General features: G+C 40.2%; 1 protein-coding gene across 1 annotated transcript; it reads left to right on the top strand.

Annotated features, from left to right (window-relative positions):
• Nucleotides 1-277: 277 nt before the first annotated feature.
• On the top strand, nucleotides 278-2,290 carry galr1a (galanin receptor 1a). Its single transcript, XM_070846065.1, has 3 exons — nucleotides 278-931; nucleotides 1,347-1,412; nucleotides 1,937-2,290. The coding sequence occupies exons 1-3, from the start codon at nucleotides 278-280 to the stop codon at nucleotides 2,288-2,290; spliced, it is 1,074 nt and encodes a 357-aa protein (XP_070702166.1).
• Nucleotides 2,291-23,561: the final 21,271 nt, after the last annotated feature.

Here is a 23,561-nt window from a genome sequence, read left to right as displayed (position 1 = left end):
ATAATGATAGAAAAACGGAGTGTTTGGTGAACATTATGATGCATCAGAGGACTTCTGTTTATTCCCATTTCACTGGCTGCTGGAAACAGTGCAGAGTTATTGGTGGGATGGTGGTGACGTTGATTGGGAAGGCTGGGAGCAGCCTGCAAACGCATGAGCTCCATCCAGCCTTTATTCAGGAGGAAATCCATCCTCAGCCTGAGCTCCACCTGAAGGATACATCAACATGTCTCTCACCAACATGTAACTTGGCACTGCCATCACTTCTGGAAAACAGATGGAGCCACAGGTGGAGAACCAGAGTCAGCATTTCAACACCAGCACCGTGGTGCTGCCAGCTAGACACATACTGGGGATGGGTGTAGATAACTTTATTTCTCTCCTGATTTTTGCACTTATCTTCATCCTCGGCGTGCTTGGGAACACCATGGTGATCACGGTGCTGGCGCGCAGCAAACCGGGACAACCGAGGAGCACCACCAACATCTTCATCCTCAACCTGAGCGTGGCGGACCTGTCCTACCTCCTCTTCTGCGTCCCCTTCCAGTCCACCATCTACATGCTGCCCACATGGGTGCTGGGAGCTTTCATCTGCAAGTTCATCCACTATTTCTTCACCGTGTCCATGCTGGTCAGTATCTTCACCCTGTCTGCCATGTCCGTGGACCGTTACGTGGCCATCGTCCACGCCAGGAAGTCCTCGTCGATCCGGGTGGGGAGTCACGCCATGCTCGGCGTGGTGCTGATCTGGATCCTGTCTCTGGTCATGGCAGCTCCCGTGGCGCACTACCAGAGCATCGTGGAGAGGGAGGACAACAACACCTTCTGCTGGGAGGTCTGGCCGGATCACCAGAGGAAAGTCTACGTGATGTGCACCTTTGTTTTCGGATACCTGCTGCCCCTCACTCTCATCTCCGTCTGCTATGCAAAGGTGAGTGCGCATGAATCACAGTCAATGGATGCGCAAAAACACCAGATACTCTCACACTACAGTTGTGCTTTTAATCCCCATGTTCCTCATATTCTCTTCTTCTTCTGGTGTAAAAATCTTGACATTTCAGCTGCAGCAGTTTGGAATGAAACATCATCTGTCCGAGCAGCTGGAATAAATCCTTGATATGCAAATAGTATGAAATTAAAAAGCAAAAGCGTTGAATTAACTCTTTTCATGATGCTAATTAAATAACAGGTGCTGCAGTGATTCATGGTGTTACAGGGGGGAAAAAAAGAGGCTTCATTAAGAAATTAGAGAAGTGGCATCATTAAAAGCAAAGACAGAGAAGTGGGTAATCAGAATCAGTCCAGATTAACAGCCTTTGTGTTTCATCATATCTTTATTGTTGCAGGTTTTAAACCATCTACACAAAAAACTGAGGAACGTCTCCAAAAAATCAGAGCTCTCCAAAAAGAAGGTCGGTGGGAGCTGATTTCTGTCTGTGTGTCTGGCAGCTCTGTGGTGGCTGAGAGGTTCGTGTGCACGATGCTCTCAGGATAAAAACGGCTGCATGTAGAGCTGAAACCATTAATCGATTAGTTCAACTGAAGAAAAAGGAATCAGCTATTTTGATAACGGATTCATCGTTTCATCCTTTCAGTGTGTGTGCTGGCTGCAGCCTCTAAACTGTGATGGATTTGCTGTTTCTGTTTGTCATATATGATAATAAATGAAATATCTTTGACCAGACAAAACACAACATGTTTCTGAGAAACTGGGCAGCTTTTATTCTTTCATAGACTAAATGATTCATCAAAAAAAATAATTGGCAGATTAGTTTATAAGGACAATAATCATCAGTTCAACCCTACCTGCATATATTCTGCACTGAAATCTAGTTGGGAATGAAATTCAGTCTGTAGAAATGTCAGAAAAATCCATGTTTTGTACTGAACTAGTAATAAAATACCTTGTGTGCTTACTGACCTCCTCCCTCCACAGACAGCCCAGACGGTCCTGGTGGTGGTGGTCGTCTTCTGTCTGTCTTGGTTGCCTCACCACATCGTCCACCTGTGGGTGGAGTTTGGCTCTTTCCCCCTGAACCAGGCCTCCTTCGTCTTCAGGATGGTGGCTCACTGCTTGGCCTACAGCAACTCCTCCGTCAACCCCATCATCTACGCCTTCCTGTCGGAGAACTTCAGGAATTCCTACAAGCAGGTGTTCTGGTGCCGGTTGCCCAGCAAGTGTCCCGTGAACGACACCAGAGACCTCCGCAGCCGAGCGGAGACGGCGCCGTCCACTAACGTCAGTGTGACTTACAAAGGTCATGACTCTCAGATCAGTAAAATGCTTTGATGTCGCTCCTTCATCTTCACTTGAGCATCTCCTGCGTTCTGTATATAGAACCTGACTGATAATGGAGTTTAAGGCCAATACTGTACATATTACTGAAGGAATACTGTTTTTTTGGTCTAATTTAGTAAGAAACACGTAGAATTTAGATTCAGAGTACATTTATAGTACAGGCACATGAATTATCTATTTGAGTAAAGAAATAGTTTGATGTTAAACACAATTTTGTTTGCAGAGAATTAGATGATTAGATTATGATTGGATCAATGCCACCCTCATGTCTGTACTGTAAATATGAAGCTTCAGCTAGCAGCAGGTTAACTTAGCTCAGCGTAAATGCTGGAGACGGTGAGGAACAGCAGCCTGTCACCATTTTGTTTTAAAGGAAACGATTTAATGGGATCTAGTGGTGAAATCATTCAACTGGTGTGTTCATGCCACCAAATCCAAGCTGTTACTTCAACGTAAAAATGCAAAAGGCCCTGTTTGTCTGTTCTGGGCCACTGTAGCAACATGGCGGACTCCATGGCAGAGGATGTAGATATAAAGTTGCGTGTTATAAGATAACTAAAACACAGCATTTCTCAATTTCAGGGGATTATATGCTATCGAAAACATATCTGAAATTGAAATGAATATACGTTCTGTTTTTGCATATAGGGCCGTCTAAATCCTACACACTGAACCTTTCACAATGCCAATTTGCAGTTTTACGAGGGTTTATGTGCCATTTCTTTCTTGGCTGAAACCAGTTACTAGCAGGAAGTTACTGCTCCTGACATAGATTACATAGTTTAACATCTGATATATGCACATGGTATCAATTTAGGCATCAAACTCTCATCAAGAAAGCTAATAAGGGCATTTTCCAAAATGTAGAATCATTACTGTAAGAATTTCCAATTTGCACCTTCAATTCGTGCCCCCAAATGCTGAGAAATAACACTCATCAGTGTCCCCCTCAGCAGAAAAACTATATGATGACATCGCTCTTTCTAAATTTCTGTAGTGAAATTTCAATCCTATTCCCCGACAAACACGCAGGTATTGGATGATATTTCAGAACATTTGAAATGATTGTTTTCTGTATCTGTGTGTAGCCTCTACCAGAAGGATCACTGTTAAGGTAAATGCACTGTGGTAAAGTTATGGTTGGTTACGTTGGTTATGTTCAGGGAAACACTCCTGCACACTGAACATCAGCACCTAAAACTGGAGGTGCAGAATCATCCAACATGGAGGTAACGGTCTCAGTTACTGGGCTGCACGTTTTTTACTGCAATTTGTTACTATTGGCTGATATATAGTCCAACATGCTGCGTCTGTGATGAGCCGCCTATAACATCAGCAGTGTTGATGTACTGCTGGTGTCTAGTTTGGTTATAATTAAACAGTTAATGCCACAAAGTCATTTAAGATTTAATTTAAAAAAGGGACAGTGGAGTGTGATGTACAGAAATTGAGCTCCTGGTGACAAACGTTTGAGCAAAGATGCAAGATTAGAACTGTTTCAGAGAGCAGCTCTCAGCTGAGTGCATTTTTCCAGCCAACATTTTGCATTAGCCTGTGAAAAGCAGCAGATGTCTGAACTTTTGTGAAAGGGCTTTTTGTAAAACAAGTGCAGACGCTTAGATTAATGGAGAATAACTTTCATTTTCAAAGCAAAGCATTCAGTTTCTTTACCTTTCATTCAGGCCTGTTCCTCATGGCCAGGGCAAGTACAAAAAGCTCTTTCCATACATCAGGAGATGAGATGTGGCTGCGGCTGGTTGGTATATCTGAAGCCTGAGTTACTGTGTACTCACGTTGGCTGTGACGTATAGCAGAGAGCATCAGGTCAATATTGTATACATGAGAGTAAATAATAATGCAGCATTTAAACAACGCTGCAGATAACGTTTCTGCCCCCAAAGACAAAAGGTAAAGCTGGTTCACACCTGAGCTACCACAGACTGTTCACAAAAGGAAATCAATCTCTAACTGTCATTTTCATCAGTGGTCCACGGCTGCAGGAGAAACAGCGTCCAGGAGCAGGTTTGAGGCATTTTGCACTTTTTGTCCTGTGACTCTTCACTGTAACCACCAGACAGTCACAAATGCTGATACATTCATCAAATGCAACCTCTGGTTTAGTGTGTGTTCTCTAGTGTTACTGTAAAATGCTTCACTTGTGCTGATTTCTGCAAACAAATGCATAAAAGCCCAAAATAAACATGTGTACAAAATGTTTGTGAGTGAATAAATTATACAGAGAAATGAATAAATGATATTACAAACAAATTAATTATTCATTGCGTGAGTGGTACAGTTTGTTCGGATGTAATCAGATTTACCGGAGCAGCTTTGGGCTGGTTTACCTGGCTTTCTGATCACACAGATTACATATCGCCTCCTGTTTATCCCTGAGGGCTGAATCTGATTAATTCAACTTTTGCAAACAGGTAAAGCTGCACGCTCCTCTCTGCAATATCAGCAACCCCCTGCAGTCACTGTTGCACTGACAAAGGAAGCAGCCTGGTTTTTCTTCCTAAGAAAAGGCAGATTTGCATATGAATATCAGTATTTTTCATATTGCATTAGAGGATTCATGCATGAAAATGAGATGTACAGTAAAGAACCAGTGCAGATTATTTCTGATGAGTGCTTTGGTAGCTTTAAAGATACACGACTCATTTTAATAACCTGTGTTGCATCCTGTGACGTCCTGCTGTTACTTCAAGCAGGCTTGAAATCATTTGTAAACACTGTTCTTAATACTTAGGAGGACGCCGTGTTATGAGACCGTCAAGTTTAAAGTGAAGCTAATTCAAACAGCAGGGTCATCAGCAGAGGTGCAACGATTAATCATTCGATTATTTGATCAACTTTTTAGTTTTTTGTTTCATTTAAGTCATTTTTCAAGCAAAACTGCCAAAAAATATGTAATTGTGAGGATTTGCTGCTCTTACCTGACAGTAAAGGGAATATTTTTGGGTTTAGGCTCTTGGATGTTGAGGCTTTTCACTGTTTTCTGATGTTTTGTAGACCAAGTGACTAATTGATTAATTGATAAAATGATCAAGAGATTAATCAGTGACAAACGTATCGTTGATCACAGCCCTCCTGATCAGATATAGTACACAGGGAGAGTTTGAGTTACCCATTAATACGAGCAGCAGACACATGACACAAATACCCCTTTAATGTACGTTGACATGTTGTTTTCTTGAATTTGAATACGTTGAATACGTCTAAATAAAACATTAAAAACTTGAGCTTTAACAACACACAGAGCAGACAGACATACGGCTGATGCTTTCGTGATGCTCTGGTAGTATAAGTACCATCAGCACTACATTCATGGAGATGCAGCACTTAATGGGGAGTGGTTAGCTTATAATTAGGCAGAAATTACTAAATGAGGCCTCTACTGAGACATTATTAATCAGGCATGACATTAATAGGTGCAATTTAATTTGATTAAAACGGCAAAAACATTCACAGAGAATAAAAGAGAGAAAGAGAGAGATTAATTGTGAGCATATGTATAATTTTAAAGCCTCTTTCACCCACAAGATCACGCACATGATACCTTGACGACAGACAATTTATGTAAAAACCTGCGTCATCCACGACTTTAAACAGTTAAAATGATATATATAACGTAGTATTGTCTGTGACTTTATAAAAAGAAGACTTTGTTTCTAATTAGGATTCTGTCAGCGAAGATAATCATCAAAAGCAGCAGGTCTGATGTCTCCTTTCATTTTATTCCTCTTTGCATAAAGGACTCTGTTCTACAGCGTACTCAGGTGCTGCACCTCATTTTCCATTAGCTCTAAAACTGAGTTCCTGCCTCAGTGACCCAGCGAGGGAGCACCACAGCTGAGGAATAATGAAAAGGTGGTTTGGCAGCTGGTCACTCAGAGAGGATTTTATAAATAGGTCATAATCAGCTAGGTGCTGCTTTTTTTTTTTTTAGAGGAAATGATCTCTCTAAATCAGAGGGAAGGACGGAGGTGTCAGTCAGTGATGAGAGCAGAGAGACTTCTCACAGCTTTCAGTCACTTTGGTCAGAAGCTGCAATGACCTGAGCTGACCACCAGAGGGCAGAACCACACAAGCTTTCAGATTTCTTTCTTTCTTACCTTGTTTGTTTCTTTCCTCCCTTCTTTCTTTCTCCTTCCTTCTCCTATCTCTGATATCTCAGATAACTCAGTCACTTCGGCCTCTCGTGTATATCTGGTGGATCTGTGGTTTTCCTCTAAGTGATTTCTCCTTCCTTCTCATTTCTTGATCATCTATGCTAATCAATAAAACAGCCTGATAGCTTCTCCCATTTTTAATTCCCCTCGGTGGCAGCTGAGGTCTCTATCCCTCCCCTGAGACGCCCACCCTGCCTATTCACACTATCATAAATAATACGGGCTAATTAGATATGAATTGATCGTGTGGAGGTTACAGGCCTTTTCATCCATCACTCTAAAAACTGTTCAACAATAGATTACCACCCAATAATTCCCTCTGGAGCCACAGTGAAAGGAGCAGAGGGCTACTTCAGCCTTGTTTGGTGTGTGGGAGGGCGCCATAAATCTGCTGAATAATAAATATTACTCCAGTCTGTCCTTTTAATGCTGGAGGTTTTGTTATTAACACAGAGGAGGTTATGAATCATCACTTCACTGCAGGGTTCTGGGCTGCAGTGAGTCGGGGTAGTCCGTCTCTTCTGGATTATTTCAGGTGTTTTTGTGGTGGGTTTTTTTTTTTTTTGCTTTATATTTTTCCTCTAACATTAAAGGTGCTCTACTCCTCTAAATGGAGATATTTGGATTAATGTGATTCAAGTTATGGTTCTGATAGAAATGTCAGCATCAGATAAAGGTTGGATTTCATTTCGCCTTTTTCTTTGTACTTCTGCTCAATTTGTTTAATTTTTACAGGAGCAAATGCACGTTTATACCCAGACAGTAAGGCCGGATTACTAAGTGGGTAAAGAGCCACAGACTTTGTGTGAGTCAGCTGGTTTGTGTTATTTTGATTCTGAAATAATTATTTATGTCATGTTTTAAGCTCTCCCTGCTCTGACAATACAGTAAATGTAGTGTTTTTGGGGTTTGGAAGTGCTGATTGGACAAAACAAGACAGACTTTTCTCACTGTTTTCTAATGTTTTGTAGACCAAACGATTAACTAATTCACATGTACACGTATACAGTAAGGCTGGATTACCAAGTAGGTAAAGTGTCACAGACTGGTTTGTGGAATATGAAGCAGCAAAGCACAAGATAAGTTAGTAAGTAATCAAACTGCGACACGACTAAGGTGGAGTTGTTAAACCCTTCGACCTACTTTTGGTGTTTTCTGGTGGACAGTGGTTATGTTCTCCTTTTTATTTCATTCTTATGAGTCCTTCAAAACCCCACTCACTAAGATTCAAGATTTACAGCTTCATCATTGTGCTCACGGAGGTCGAGCTGCTCTTCACAAGGACAAAACCCTGAGAAAGAGAGAACACATCATTCTCTCTGCATCCTTTTACTTCAGGAGCATTTTACTACTGATGGAGTTTGATGTGTGTCGATGTGACTTGTAGGCTCTGTGCTTATTTACAGTTTCCCTGATGTTATGTAATACTTCCTTCCCTTTGGTTACTTCATGTATTTGCATGATTTGGGTTTGTCATTTAGTGTCTTTGTTGTCTCTTGGCTTCCTGTTTTACTTTGTAGTTCGTGGTTCCCTCTCGTTTGTTAGCTTCACCTCCTGTGTGATTGTGCCCCGCCCTGAATGTTTCCACCTGTGTTCACTTACCTTGTGTGTGTGTGTGTGTGTGTGTGTGTGTGTGTAGTCCACATCTCCCTTTATCCTGTGCCAGTCCGTCCTGTCTGTTTGTGTCAGAGAGCAGTGAGTTGAGTCCCTGTGCTTTTTCCTTTTTTCTTGAGCTCTATTTTCTTTTGTACTTTGTGTTTTTTGGATTCTTGTGTTTTAGAGTGATTTTTTTTTTTTGTTATTCATGTTTTCTCCTCACAAGAGTGACTTTCTGTTGGACTTTTCTGAAGAGAACTTTCATTAAATACTTTTTGAGCTCCTTTGTGTTGAGTCAAGTGTTTCAGGTTCATCCCTCAGAGTCTGATCATGATTACAGACAGTCTCAGAGCTGCTAGCAGGGCTGCAGACTCTTGGTCTTGTTCAAACACTGATTGTTTCTCATGTAGCTGCATGAAAAAGCACAGGAGCGTTCTTTAGGAAGTTATTATAAGCTTTGAGATCCCCTGCTGTCAAACGTTTGCCCTGATGAAGAGACTGAAAGCTTGTATTGGACCTAAACTGTGCCTTTTTTTTTTCTAATTTTGTCACGTGAGAAATATTTGAGATAGAAATATCTCGGCTCATGTTGTGACAGATAACAGGACGTGAGGTTTGATCTCTATCCACCTGCCCGGGACTCCTCAGTTTTCTGAGTGCGGCCGATGAAAAGGTGCGGCTCTCTGGGCTGACAAGAGCCACAGCAGGTCTGGCTGTCAGCCGCTCTGATTAATGGCCCTGCTGAAACATGTCCAGCCACATTAGAGCCCCATGTATCTCCCAGAGTCCACACAGGCCTGGCTCTTTGTTCTGATGGGAAATGGTGTCAGCCGCTCACTGCTGCTCGCCCAGAAACAGATAAAGATTTACTGTCATCAGAGGCCAGATTAAAGCGCACAAACGCAGACATTGATTTCTGAGAGGGAGGAGGAGAGAAAAAAAACGACACATTTTGGGTAGGAAACTCATTCCAGGGCTGGCGGAGATATGATCAGCTTATTTGGGAGGTGGATAATATGGAGCCCTCTCCCAGAATGAACTTTGAAAGAAGTAAATTGTAAATATTGATTTCTGAAATGAACTGTCAATCTCACTTGGCGAGATTATTCCTATCATCTTGTCGAGAGGGGGCCGATGAATTCAAAACGACGGACAAAGAGAGGGGGGGGGGCACGTTGGATTTCTGTTAGGGAGCACTCAAAAGAGCTTTATTCGCTTAGTAATGGTTGTTCAATTTCATCAGATAACAGCTGAGATCTCATCGGTGCTGAAAAATGAAATGAACTGTGACTTCACATCCAGATCGGAGCTCTTGTCCACGCCGGGATCATCAGAGAGGAGCTGCTGGAGGAGCTCAGTCCACTTCATTACCGCTTCCCACTGGTGGGAACAAAGACCGCTTTCCTGTCTCACCCAGAGGTCAAGTCTGAGGGCCGGTTTGATGGGGTGCTGACATGCAGAGGAGTCCTTCATTGCTGACTAAAGGGTTGGTTCGCCCAAATCAGACAACACAAATGATCAAACTAACCGTCATAGTGAGGTCTAGCAGGGTTGGTTTTATTAGCCCACATTTTGAGTTTCCTGCTTCCACCTTAATGAAACTTAATGAGTTTTTTGTGAACAAAGCTCCTTTTATTGTTTTTAACGCTTAAAATTGAGCAAGAAGACAATTTTGCAAGATGTAAACAACTCAATCAAGTAACTGTCGACACTGTTGACAGCAGTGTCCTTTCCAGAATAACCAGGACTGTTGTTTCTGTCAGGAGACGCTGCTGTTGAATCATTCAAATGTAGTTTTTCAATGCTTTGAGCATCACAAACGAAACTCCATTTACCTCCATTGTGTTGAGATAGAAGCAAAAAAGAAAAAAAAAACACCTCTGTTTGTTAATTCTTCTGATTCCTCTTCACTGTTTGTGGAGAGTGATGTGTTTCCTACTTACTGGTGAAAAAGGCCTCTGAGTTTAGATCAGATTGAGCGAAAGACTCAAACACACACACACTGACCTGAGTCCTGAATATGAAACACCTCCCTCTATTTTACACTGATGGAAATAAATAGTCTTTATTCCACATCCCTTTCACATATTCCAACGTTTTGCAGCGTAAACACGCTTCATGAGCCCAAGCTTGTGTAACTGCCTGCGTTCAAAGACGTATATCTCCTTTGTGGCAATCGCAGTTTATTAAAAGGATAATTTAATTATGAAGCCCGGTGCTGTGATGAAAAGCTTGTTTGAAGAGCAGTAAACACAGAGAAGCAGTCACTGTTAAAGCCCGTCAGAGGAAAATAATTGGTTATGTTGTTATATTTAAGCCGCTCTAATTGAATATTCATCGTCTCTCTTGTAGCTCTGTTAGTAGTCCCTGGTCTGGACTTCACACTGGAAGAGACCATTTGCTGTCGAGATTTGTCCGAACTTTCTGAAATTTGTCCTGCAACTCTGGAGACTTTCAATCCATACACTTTTCATTGATTAGCATTTCTGCATTAATTGTTATTTCTATGTGTCTTTTAACTTTAATTTGGGCCACCTTAACAGATCAAACCCCTCTTTGTGTTGTCCTGATCATTTCTCTTATCTAACAGTTCTGCCTTTTCTTGTTCTGTGTTGTTGTTTTATCATTATTATTATTATTATTATCATAATCCTGAGCTGTGAATATGAAGTAAACTCTAATTTCGGTGGTTTTGCATACAAGCTCTCACTAGGTGGCAGTGCACTTCTATGCAAATCATTTCCGGTTCCCCTCTGCTGTGTTTGGACTGACTGCTTGAGGAGGTAAATCAATGAGAGTTTAGACAACCTCTGTGACTCCATAGCAGTTAGTCGTTAGTCGTCTTTTCCTTCTCCTCTCTCCCCCCCCCCCCCCTTCCCCGTCATCTTCACACACACCCCACCCTTTCATTACGCCGAGCCCTTTGGGTCAAAGTAAAACTAATGATGGTCATTTTCAGCAGCACACCACAGCACTCTGTTGACCGTTTCTGTCATTTATCAGTGTTTTGTTGGGGATTTGTGGAGTGGGCTTAAAACTTTGGCTTTCGGACGAGCAGAGGAAGAGACGCTTGGTTGCAATGATTCTAATTTGGTTCATTTGGTTTCTTTCTGTCTCACCTACACGTTTAAAGCCTACGTATCCATGTAGGTTAGATACTGGCTGTGGACTAATCACTCTGATCACTTTTTCCATTAAACTTAATTGATTTAATGCATAGTGCCAGATTTCCCCCCCCCCCCTGCCTCTTTTTGACAAATGAGTGTCAGAGGCCAGAGGCTCTCAGCAGCTGGGTGTGTTCCTATCAAAACCAACCGTGAAATGCAAGGACAACGCCTGCAGCACTTAGTGTCCTTTAATTGCCATTTACATAGTAGGCTAATCATTATTTTTTTATGTCCCCTATTATCACCACTCTCTGCTCCCCCTCTCTGTCTCTCTGGGCTAAAACAATAAGCTGTTTGTCAGAAGTGATGCTCCGATGGTCGGGTCACTGATGGAGGACGTGATTTTGTGGGGAAAGTGACACAGCGAGTCAAAGCAGCCAGTTTTTGGATCATTGCTGCATTTTTACTCTGAAGTTACTCATTTCCTTTGTAATGTGTTTGACAATATGTCCACACGCTCCCTCATGTCCCCTGTGATTTCTTCTCCTACATCTGGGACATCTAAATATATTTTACTTTTATTTAATACGCTGTCCCACTATTTCCTACAGCTTCTGTTGAATCCCGTCTATGTTATCACCCGGATTGTGTTAACTTTTCATCATTCTTTGGTCATTTTTCATTGACACAGTAGCAAAAACACCAATTCCAAAGCAACCTCTTCAAATAGCTTATTTTGTCCGAACAACAGTCCAAACTCCAAAGATTCACTTTACATATTTGCATATTTACTTGATAAATAAGTTTCTGTCACTTAGTTTTCTGTTGATTGACTCGATCAGCAGACTAATTCTTTTAGCTCTGCTCACATAAATGAGGATGAACGATTCGCAGCCTCGTGTTTCAGGCTGCGGGATGTCGAGTTCAGATGACTTTTGTTTTTTCAGGTTGTGTCATTGAAGATCAGAAGATGAAAATACTCTACAAAAGGGAAATTTGGAACAAATGGGGATGACATTAAACATGAAAAATAGAAATTGGTTCTTAAATATTCTAATTAATATCAGGATCCCTTTAAAAGTCTCGACTTTCTTTTAAACAATAATTTCACCAACAAGCAAACAAAAAAGCTTCAGTCGAGGTCCTACTTTACTACTGCAATTTTTACATGCAAAAGCATTTGAAAATATGAATGTTTGATGTTTACAACCAATTGTTGATATGTGGAGGATCTTATAGTTCACATTTTCAGGTCAGTCTGTCAAGTTTCTAAACAGTAAAACCAGTGGTGGAAGAAGTATCAAGTAAAAGCACTTCGATTAGAAAAAGCACTGCCCTCAAAATTATATGTAGAAATATGGTGACAACGATCTACAGTAATGTGGTGGTGATGGAGTAGTTACAGTTTGGTTTGTGCATGTGAAAGTATTAAATCAAACTCAGAAGTGGGACGTGCTTAAAGGAGAGCTCCACCAGTTTAACACATCCTATATAAGTCTGTTCAAGCGTCTCAGGGAACCTTTTGTGTCTCCAGTGGGAGCTGTGCAATTACATAAGCTGCCACGAGTGATGTCACTTGAGTCAGCGTTATTTGTGGCTGAAGACGACAGGTTTGAAAATGAAAAACATCTGCTGTTAGAAAGATGAACGCACCAGACCTCTGTGGTCCGCTGCTCCACTCTGCTTTAGGTCAGCAGCTCAAGGCTGCATTAGCCGCTGCTGTCATAACACACCTGACCAAACTGTTGGAGATTTGTGTGTGTGTGTGTGTTTAAGTTGCATTATGGGTAATGTAGGCGCCTGTTTTTTTGACGGGGAAGACGAATGTGTGGAACTAATGAGATGAAATTTGGTTCTGCTGCACTGATTTTGATCCTTTTTAAAAAAAAAACTAAATGTCCATCATGAGCCTGACAATACTTTAGATGTGTGTAAATGGAGAACTCTTTAAATGCTGTAACTTTTGCATCAAACCAAATGAGTTAATAGCGGGAAGCAGACTGTATTTCCCTCTTTAATGATGTAGAGGTGAAGCATAAGGCTGCAAGTGAATATAGGCAGTTATATTCCACCGCTGTGTAGAACTAAACTGATTTTCTGTCTGTCTGGTCTGAGTTTGTATTTGGACTTTCAGCGCTGTTTGATTCTCACTTTAAACTTTGACGAGCTGTGCTCTGTGCCAGACCTGACCCCGGTTTATCTGCCTTTCCACGCATCACAGAGTAATAATGACAAATCGGGCCGATGTTTACTAATGATTAGTAGAGATTGTTTCAGCTCACTTGTAAAAGCCATGTTTAGGAGCTATATTTATTGTTCCATTTGCACATTTTGTGAGTGTGTTTGAGAGAGGACTAATCGTTATTAATTAGGGTCATTGTTTTAATGTGTGTGTTTTAATGTGTGTGTGTGTGTGTGTGTGTGTGTGTGTGTGTGGGTTGTGGAGAGTGTTTGTTTGCATGTGCATGTCTGTGTATGTTTGTGTGTTTCTTTTGTAGTCAGCTGTGTTTCTGTGTTTGTACGTGAACATTTGTCAGTGTGTGTGTGTGTGTGTGTGTGTGTGTGTGTGCGTGCAGCCCTGAAGCCATACTCAGCAAGCTGTGACAAAGGTCCATTACCTTGTCTGATCACAATGGCCTGTGATCTATTAGCATCATCTAAAAGCTACATTAGGATGAAGTGGAGACACTCATAAACAGAGCGCTCTGATCAGGCCTTTTAATGGGTTCACTGGTTTTACATGGAACCTCTCTGGCTTATTCCCCCTGGTTTGTAGGTTAATGCATTTTCAAGTACCCACCAGACAACACTCAATTGACAATGAGGCGTATACATCAGCCATTCAATGTGAAACGAGCGAGGATCCACCAGTGAATTCAGATGAAATGGGAATAGCAGCTTTTGTTGTGGTATTGAGTTATTAATTCTATCTTCTGATGTTCAAACCCAATTAGAGAGTGACATGTATGTATATGTTTACCTCGCTGTGAATATCATACGAATCAGTCATTTACATATTCTAGATGAGTGCATCCCAACCTTTTTGGCTTTCTGCCATATTTCGATCTTTTAAATGAATACAGGATTATTTTTTTTTACATTTTTAAACAAAATGATGAGACGTTTGTGCAGGTTAGAGAATACGTGGTGTTCATTAACTGTTGGTCGGCTGAAAGGTGGTGAATGTGTATTGCCGTTTGCTGTTTGTCTTTTTTGACTCTGACCAACAGGAGTCACCAAAGTCTGAGGTTTTCAAATCGTACACACAGCGGTTTTAAAACAAACTCTGTACTTGAGACCCGTCATCACAGGTTGTATAGAGGTTGTGAAAAGTTCAACCAAAGAGTGGCCAGACGTAGTTTCATTTAGATGATTATAGGGTTTTGTGGTCCACACATTTTCCTTGAGCAAGACACTGGGCTGATTTATTAGAAAAGCATAAGTTTATTTTCTGGCAAGTGAATGTGATGTAAATGTTTCCTTCATTAGTGTTTCATTCATTCCAAAGGTTTTAGTGGTCCAAAGATGTGAAATCATATGATATCTCACAAGAGCTTAGAGAGAAGTACAAAAGAAGACAATAAAACAAAACCCAAACATTATTCTCTTTTCTTGTGACCTTTATTTTTATCCTTCAAACCATTTTGGAGCCAAAACCCAGAGGTTAGTAACCACTGATGTAAATTTAAAAAGATGGAAAAGAATGTAAAAATGTGAAGATGAAATCTGAGCTAATACATCATTACAAACAGGATGAGAGGGCAAAATGAAAAATACAACAGAATTAAGAGGACAAGCAAAATAAGATCATCTTGTCCTGATCAGTTTCTGATCAGTTGGAAGATGGAAGTATGAAAAGTCTGGCGCTGAAACTCGAAACAATTTTGACATTTTCATCTAGTACCAGTTTGCATGAATCGGTTTAAAGAGCAAATCATGGCTCATGTAGAAGTTATATTCAGAAAACCCAGAAATTAAACTGAAATCTTGCTCATGTTCTGCATGTCTGTAGGTTGATCTATCACATCCTAACACTGTTATTTTAGTTCAGTCATTTCTGATAATAGGGAGGAGGGAGGAGATGGTTCAGATTCGGCTTTTTGTACTTATTTCTCTTTTTTTGTTGCTTTCTTTGTCTTTTCTGTCTCTAATTTCTTCTTCTTTTGAAGTATTCTGTAACTTGTGTAGTACTGCATATATAAAACTTGTTCACCTGTTTGATCTAAACGGCCTCAGATGTTGCTGCTGCCTTACAGTAATAGTAGATTTCTATCTATTTGAACACTTTTATCGAAATCTATGTGTTTTTCTTTCTTTTTGTGTCTCTGTGTTGTTTATGCTCTGTGTTGAGCTGCCATCTTTGGCCAGATTGTCCTTCAACAAAGATGTTCTTAAATTCAGTAAGACTACCTGGTCAGAAAAAAAAGCTAAACTAAAATGAATAAATCATATTCACCTACTTCAAAGGTTTTATCGTGTCATTTGTGGAGCCTTAGCCCTGAATGTAAATGAGACCCAGGCTAATGCATGAGGTCTGACCGACATAAAAGAAATGTTATTAAGAGGGAACAACGCTGAAATCAATAGAGTGAACTTGAAACACGACGGAATACATTTACAACAGTACGATAATTAGCGCATAGAGCTCATATCTGCAGCGTGGAATCCCTTAATTATTTTTTTGCATGATTTCTGAGATCTTTTTCAAAACTATAATGGCCGGATGAGTCTTCAGAGGAGAGATGAGATGAGTTCAGTTGCGCGGTGTATAAACGGTTGTGTTTTTGATATGCAGAGCGGGAGCACAGAGGCCTGCTCATGTTATAAGGCTCACTGCAGAAGCTTTATTGTGTGTGAAATTATCATAACCTCCTGCCACCTTTAGAGTCCTGGAAGATCAGGCTTTGAGCAGTCGCTAAGAGCTTCACTTTACAGGAAATGCAAATGGCTGCGTCTGCAAATTGGAGTCTCGTAAAAAATAAAAAATGGAGGCAAGTAGAGGAAGTGTCAAAAAAACCCCGGCCTCGACCCAATAAACACATAAAAGATGATGAAATCAACAGCTTTGGCAAGACGACAGTATCAACAGACATTTTCAAAGTGTAAAACCTGAGGAGTTTATATATTACTGCGTGTTCTCCATTAAGGCCTGTCTCAGCGGAGGAGAGGCCAGCGAGCGGCTGGCATATTCTGCTGATTGATATACTACAGTGAGCCATATGGACACTGTGTTAATCGAATGAGGGAGACATCTGTGAGATGATTTATGATTTTGTTGTGATTTGTAAGCCGTGGGTTGCATCAATGACATCATCAGCATTACTCAACGCTTTGCCTGTGATGCCAACACATTTCCTAATTGACGAAGAAAGACAACCTGCCGAGTGAGAAGATTACAGTGCACGCACACGACTGAAAGAAAAAAAACAAACAAACACATTGTTGTACAGTGTGGAGGAAGATGACACTATTTCTTATAGTTTATTATTTATTATTAAGAGAAAAAGTTCCAGTAAAAAAGTTTTTAAACTAGAAAATACATGATTTTAAATTATGCTAATCCCAATCACTAACATTAATTATGTTTTACCATATGTTTAAGCTCCATGTGGATGTAGTCAGTTAAGAAAGAAAGGAAAGGAAAGGAAAGGTCACATGTATATCAGCTGAGCCTGAAAAATAGCGCCCTGATAGCGGTGGTGTGACCCGTCTGTCCGTCAGAGAAGAGCTCTCCTGTTTGTCTCCCACTGGGACGACGTCACCTCGGCTTCAGTGATGTGATGGTTGGAAGTGGACAGAACCCCTCCAGACTCCTCCGCCCCCCTTTTAACCTCATCCTCTGTTTATTTGGTCAGTTCAAATGATGGATGGTGCCTGAGCTTGAACCTTCTTTGTCAAACTGACAGATGTCCATTAATGCCATTATCTGATTGTAGCTTTCAGTGGGAAGAAAATGACCAGTTGTGATGCATTTTTGAAAGTGTCTTATTTATCTATGCGACTAAAATAATTACCTCTGCTAAGGAGGTTATGTTTTCCACACAATGTTCCTGAAACTTGGTGGAAGTGTGTAGCATGGTTCAAGGAAAGAGCCTTTAGATTTTGGAACAAAGTAATAACTAGGAACAAGCACTCATACTGACCAAACTGTGACGCTGGTGTCACAAATCACTTTTTTTGGCAGAATTGTCATCGTTTGGGAAAAATATCCAGACAGATTTATAGTGGCTGCACTTGATCATAGAATATAGTTATTAATCTCATTAATCTCAGTTACATTAACACCCAAAAACCCAAAAACCAGTGTATACCAGACTGATATATGATATGATTAAGTGATGGCACCTTTACCATGATGATATGAAAGTAAGTTGAGGTGTCGTGGTGGTAATAGTTCGATTGTTGCCAGATCTGTATGTCACCACTTTACTGTCCATCCCTGAATACATGTACTTCAAATAAATCCAGATTCAGTAATCCACCTTACTACAAATAAATGTATCTTAATCACAAAGCGTCAAAAAAATAAAACAGGACAGCTGTGGTAAAGGATGATCTGACTTTAAACTCTGTGTTTTGTAATTTTCAGGAAATAATTGAAATAATTTGTCCCTTTGGTTGTACGGAGTTGTGAAGATCACATCAACAATGCTCTCACAGTAACTTTTATTAAACATTTCAAGGAGGCCATTTTTTTTTATTTTTTTTTTTACTTTTAGCCTCTCATTTCTTTCTGTCTATCTGCCAGCTAATATTCTACAAACACAGCTACTATCTGTTTTCAAGGACCCGCTCAGACATCACATAATAAGAAAAGAATTTGCTGTACATGTGAGATGATCCTGCAGTAAACTGAGATGGAAGGACAGTTATGCAATTACCACATACCAGCATTAAACCTGCCAACATCCAGACGGTCCGATTGTCTCGTCACCACCAGAGGCAGCAGACACAGTTTGCCTCCCAGTGCCAGAGCTTAACAACACGGTGCTGAAGTAAAAGTATTGTGACTCTGTAATCAGACTGACACATGTAGAAGTGACGGTACTCAAAAAGAACTAATTGAGTAAGAGTGAGAAAAGTATCTCTTAGAAATAAACCTAAAAGTAATGAATTCATTACTGTTATATTCAAACCCGCCCACTTCCACAGGTGAATAAAGGTGAGGTGATAAAGCCCCATGTAGGAGGGTCATAAAGGGCAGGTGATGCCTCGGACTGATCCATCGGACTGATCCACTGGCCTCATCGACTGCTGGACTCTTTATTAGATTGTTTGTTCGCTTACACTTGTTTATTTCAGTGAACTTTGTAAAGCACTATGAGACACTCTGTTGTGATATTGGGCTATACAAATAAAATTGAATTGAATTGAATTGAATTGAATGTACAGAACAGACACATGACGTATGTCAGTATGTGATTTTAAGCACTGATTCATCTCTTAAAATGAAACAATAAAAAAATACTTGTAGCATTTACTGGATCCTCAAAAAGATTTGGAGGCATTGTGTGTGTGTGTGTGTGTGTGTGTGTGTGTGTGTGTGTGTGTGTGTGTGTGTGTGTACAGGGGAGATGTTTGTTTTCCTACAGCGCCAAAGTTGATTCATACTTCAGGGCTTCACTGCAGCTGCCAGCTAAATAACACACGCTTCAGCTTTTATTCTGCATCCTAAACGTTTCTGCTGCTCACTCTCTCTCTCTCTCTCTCTCTCTCTCTCACTCGCTCCACCACACACACCTTACGCCTTAAATGTGGGAAAAGTGTGTAAAACGATGTAACGGAGTAGAAGTACAAATATTCTAGAGCAAAAGTACTTGAATAAAAAGTATTCTGTGAAACAACAACTCTTAGAAGTACAATTTATGAATTATACAAATACTCAAGTGCATGTAACTGATTAAATGTAACATGTTGAGTGAGAAGAAAACTCCTCACTTTCTTTCTCCACAAGAGAAATGAACATTGTCTTTGATTCATTTAGTAACTAATGTAGTTTTAAGCAAGATTCAAATGTCTGTAAAAGATTTGCTGTCAGAAAAAGGCAAATTGATGTTTGTGGGTTAAATGAAAGGATGGATGCCACTTCAGAGGCAACAATGGGAGCCTCTCTGCGGGGATGACAGATTTTCAGCCAAATGTACGAAAGGAAAAAAAAACAACAACACATCTCTCCATGGATCCTTTTCAGGCCTGTGTCTTTATAAGTAACAGATCAGACACATGACAACAGCGTCAGCAGCGGCAGCATCTCCCACTGACGGCTCAGAGTTTCCCTGGAGGGAAATCCTCTTTGTCTGGGCGGTCTGAGCCGGCCGTGTCTTTCAACAGGATATCCCAACAGAAGGTGAGGTCAACTATGAGCAAACTCTGCACAATAGGATCTGGAGCTGGATTTGATGTTTCACAAAGCAGTGGTCATATTCTTTGAAGATTTTGCCTCCTCCCCCCGTCAAGTCTGTGAGAGTTAATTAAACATTGGACAGCTTGGGGTCAAGCCTCGGCTCAAAGTGAGAAAGAAAAAGACTTTTTTTATGATCCCGTCATCTCGACTGTATGTCGCATTCATTACTTTATTTCATGTTTGGGAAAAAGAGACTGGAAGCAAATAACCATCAACTAAACCTAAACAGATACTCATAATGTTTGAATGTTTCAACCTGAGGTTTTGCTTTATTTTCCTGATAATTCAACTAGTTGAACATTTACACTTCAGCTGCTTTCATCTCCCACTTTTCAAACGACAGTTCGACTGCTTTGACCATTTTCTCATCAGCTGAAACGTTGACTGTAATAATCCCTGTCCTCAACTGACACTTCAGTTCCTTTCAGTTCTTGCACTTCACCTGACAATTCGAACACTTTCAACTCCTCTCAGTGGGCGAGCTCCACTTTCTTCACTTTTATTTCAGCCGGTTCCTCTTCTTCACTCAGCACTGATTTCATTCACTGCTCTCGAATGAAATTTCACTGAAACTGCATCTCTGTCACTTCTCCTGATATTTCAGTCAGTTCTCATTTCCACGTCATCAAATACCTCAACTTTGTCTCTGCGTCTGTTACTTTCCTCACCCATTTTCTCATTCACACACTATGAGACACACTGGTCATTACCACGGGCAAACTGGACCTTCGATTCATGGTAACAGTCATAAACACTTAGTCGACGTTTTCAAACCAAAACCACTTGGTTTGGTTTAGGAAAATATGATAAGTTAAAGGGTTGGTGACGATATTTGACGACCTGGAAACGAGAACCGTTTGGACATTTCAAACATTTCACAGATCTCAGCTCTTGAACTGACACTGATTTCTTTCAGGACTTAATTTATCACCTACATTTTCTGTGACATTTCAGCTCCTTTCAGCGCTGAAACATCTCCTTCTTTCAGCACTTTCCACTTTACTGCCATTAGTGTTTCTAATTCAGCTGCCACTTTAACAGCAACTTCAACAGTTTCAGTGTTTCAACAAACATCAAGTTGCAAAATTTCTACAAGCATGTTTTAATTTTATGGAACTAATGTAAAAATCTAGATTAATCTTGGTAAAGGTTTGAGTCTTTGAACTGCAGTTATTTTTCATTTCCCTCTTGAATAAGTTTGGCAGGGCGTCCGCAGAAGCTGAGCTGTTGGCTGCCCTTCCATGTCTTCTGTTGTTGTTTTCTGGAGCCCTCAATGGGATGGGTAGTTTGTGAAATGACAGGACATGCCAACAAATTGCATCACTTCTGGCTCAGCGGCCAAGGACAATGCCATGCCATATGCCAATCGGGGGGGTTATGGGTAGAGGGATGAATGGGTCTCATTTCCATGTGCTCCCTTCGAAGCCTGACCCCCCCAAAAAAACTGCCCAGCTCCAAACTCTCTGTTACCACCACACTCACGCCCAGAAAGCCCTGCCGGGAGGCCGCCTTGGCCAGTGGTGTGACACAGACATACGAGCTGACACATCAGCCATTAGCCAAAACAAAACATCCAGAGATTCATTTCACAATACACGGGCGGGCCGGAGGAGTGTCATTGTCTCTGCTGATCTTTCTGTTCCTGCAGTCAACAGAGTCATCACAACACACACACACACACACACACACACACACACACACACACACACACACACCGGACTATCACTTTTCCCACACAGTAGCTTCTTTTACTCAGTGTCTCATCAAGACGCAAATCAAACGCTCTTCTGGAAACTTTATCTACCAGTTACTTCTTCTTTTCTTATCTGTTTTTTATATCTGCTTTCTACTTTTTAAATCTATTTTTTACCTATTTTATATCCATGTTGAATCAATTTTGTGTCTAATTTCTGCATTTGATCTACTTTGTACTTTGCTTTTACTACTCTATTTTGTATTTGTCTATTTTATATCTATTTTTCATTTACTTTCTACTTTGTATCTATATTCTACTTTTGTATCTGCTTCCTGCTGTATGCACTTTGTATTTATTTCAGGGTTTAAGGTTTCTTGTCAACATGTTTTGTATCTATTCTTCCTCAGTTCTAAATAAATTTTGTGTTTACATTCCACTTTTGATCTAGTTTGTACTTAGCCTCTATTTTGTTTACTGTAATAATAATTGTTAACTGTATTGATTTTGAGTTTAAAATGTGAAATGTAAACTTTTTTAATGTGCTTGTTTGTATCTACTCTACATGTTGTATATACTATCTGTACTTTTGAATCCATTTTGAAGTTACTTCTGCTTTTTACCAGTTATGTATCTATTTTCTCCTATGAATTGATTTTGTGTGTACTTTTTCGTATTTACATCTTACTGTTTTGTATCTACTTTCCACTTCCTATCTAGTTTTACTTCTGCTGCTTCTACTGTGTGTATTTTTACTTTTTACTTACTTTTTTTTATTGATTTTGTATCAGCTTTTCATATTATATCTGCTCTGTATCTTCCAGTATTTCCATGTCTTTGTATCTACTTTTTAATGCAATGCTTGTGACTTTTATAAAATCTTTTCAAACTCCGAAATTTAGTTGTAACACCAAATGTCTCACTTTACTGCAATCTATTGTTTGGTAGCTAACAAATATTGAAGTTGATTAATAGTATTTTCTGTGTGGACTAAAGTCTGATATTTACTGACAATATGATTTTTTTAAACTGGAGGTGGTAGTGAAAATTTCAAAATAAGATTCTTTTATCTGCAAATGATATGATGTATCTCTTATTCTCTTAATTATTATCACTATTATTGCTGTTCCATTTTATTTTACACTTTTTTGGAAAGTTCACTCTTAACTGTGTCTCTTTCTGTGTCTTTGGGATCACAGATTTAAATAGTGTGCAGTGATTTGACCAGGGAGTGAGGAGCAGTGATTTAGGAGCTGTTTTTTCCTTGACATGATACAAATGAGGATGTACCAGAAGGTCAAGCAGCCTGCGCCATCGCCATAATTGTGCTAATTGGGACAATATGTGCGTGATAAATCACCACAGCTTGGCATCACATTCTCTAATCGCTTTTAATTTGTAGAAAAAAGTATCCTTACATTCACCACTTTTTGTTCAAAGTGAGCTTTTTCAGTGTTTTCATTGTTGGAAGAGTTGAAGTTTTGTTGCTGACCATATGTTTTTAAAGAGCATATGTTCTGAGCTGCTGCTGCTGAGGGAGGGAGGGAGGAAGCTGTGAAAGGGTTTTAACCTTCTACGTGGGGGAAGTTGTGCGGTTAATACTCCAGCCACCTCGTCACTGGGCCTGTGCCAAGGGTTCCTCCAGCCTGGGCTCCATGAGGGGGGGAGGACAAGACCCCACAGATGCTTTCTCTCAGTCCCCGCTACCTCGCAGCCAGATGCCAAGAGGATAAACTCTGGTAGCTTCAGGACCACAACATCAAGGTTGTGTCCAAAAGTGGAGCCTGTGATATTAGTCACAGAGAGGGTGTGATGTATGATGCCAGTTTGTGTTCTGGCTCCAGATCTGAAGTCACAAGACAGTAAAACAAAACACAAAACAAGAAAAGAAGTGGAACGATAATATAATATGAGCTAATGAACTCAGATGGAAGGAGCACCAAAAATGTCTGAAACTAAACTTTTACTTGAATAAAAGAATGAAAAGAGCATTTACCTGAGTATAAAAGTGTTCATTGACTCACAGATAGTCACTTAATAAAAGTCACTTAACAAAACTTTAGATGACTAAATGCATCACACTTTGGCTTATGTTAGCATGTTAGTTTGGCTAAAGTGGCTAGCACACAAAGTTGTTAATGCAGTTGAGGTTTAAGGGATTTAAAATGCAAATATTAAATCAATCAATCAATCAATTGATAAACGAACATTTACTGAGTCTCTTAATATAAAATTATTGTTATTTGATCCATTAAAACAAACACTGTTATGACATGTTGAGTGTAGTGTT

Source organism: Pempheris klunzingeri, chromosome 16, assembly GCF_042242105.1.
Source record: "Pempheris klunzingeri isolate RE-2024b chromosome 16, fPemKlu1.hap1, whole genome shotgun sequence".
Taxonomy (NCBI): domain Eukaryota; kingdom Metazoa; phylum Chordata; class Actinopteri; order Acropomatiformes; family Pempheridae; genus Pempheris; species Pempheris klunzingeri.
This window is presented reverse-complemented; position numbering and strand designations above follow the sequence as displayed.

Bases quoted from the DNA above. Each gene is read 5' to 3' on its own strand.
- galr1a (XM_070846065.1), top strand. From the start codon at position 278: ATGGAGCCACAGGTGGAGAACCAGAGTCAGCATTTCAACACCAGCACC. The intron at 932-1,346 runs GTGAGTGCGCAT...TTATTGTTGCAG, and splicing joins TCTCCGTCTGCTATGCAAAG to GTTTTAAACCATCTACACAA. The intron at 1,413-1,936 runs GTCGGTGGGAGC...CTCCCTCCACAG, and splicing joins CAGAGCTCTCCAAAAAGAAG to ACAGCCCAGACGGTCCTGGT.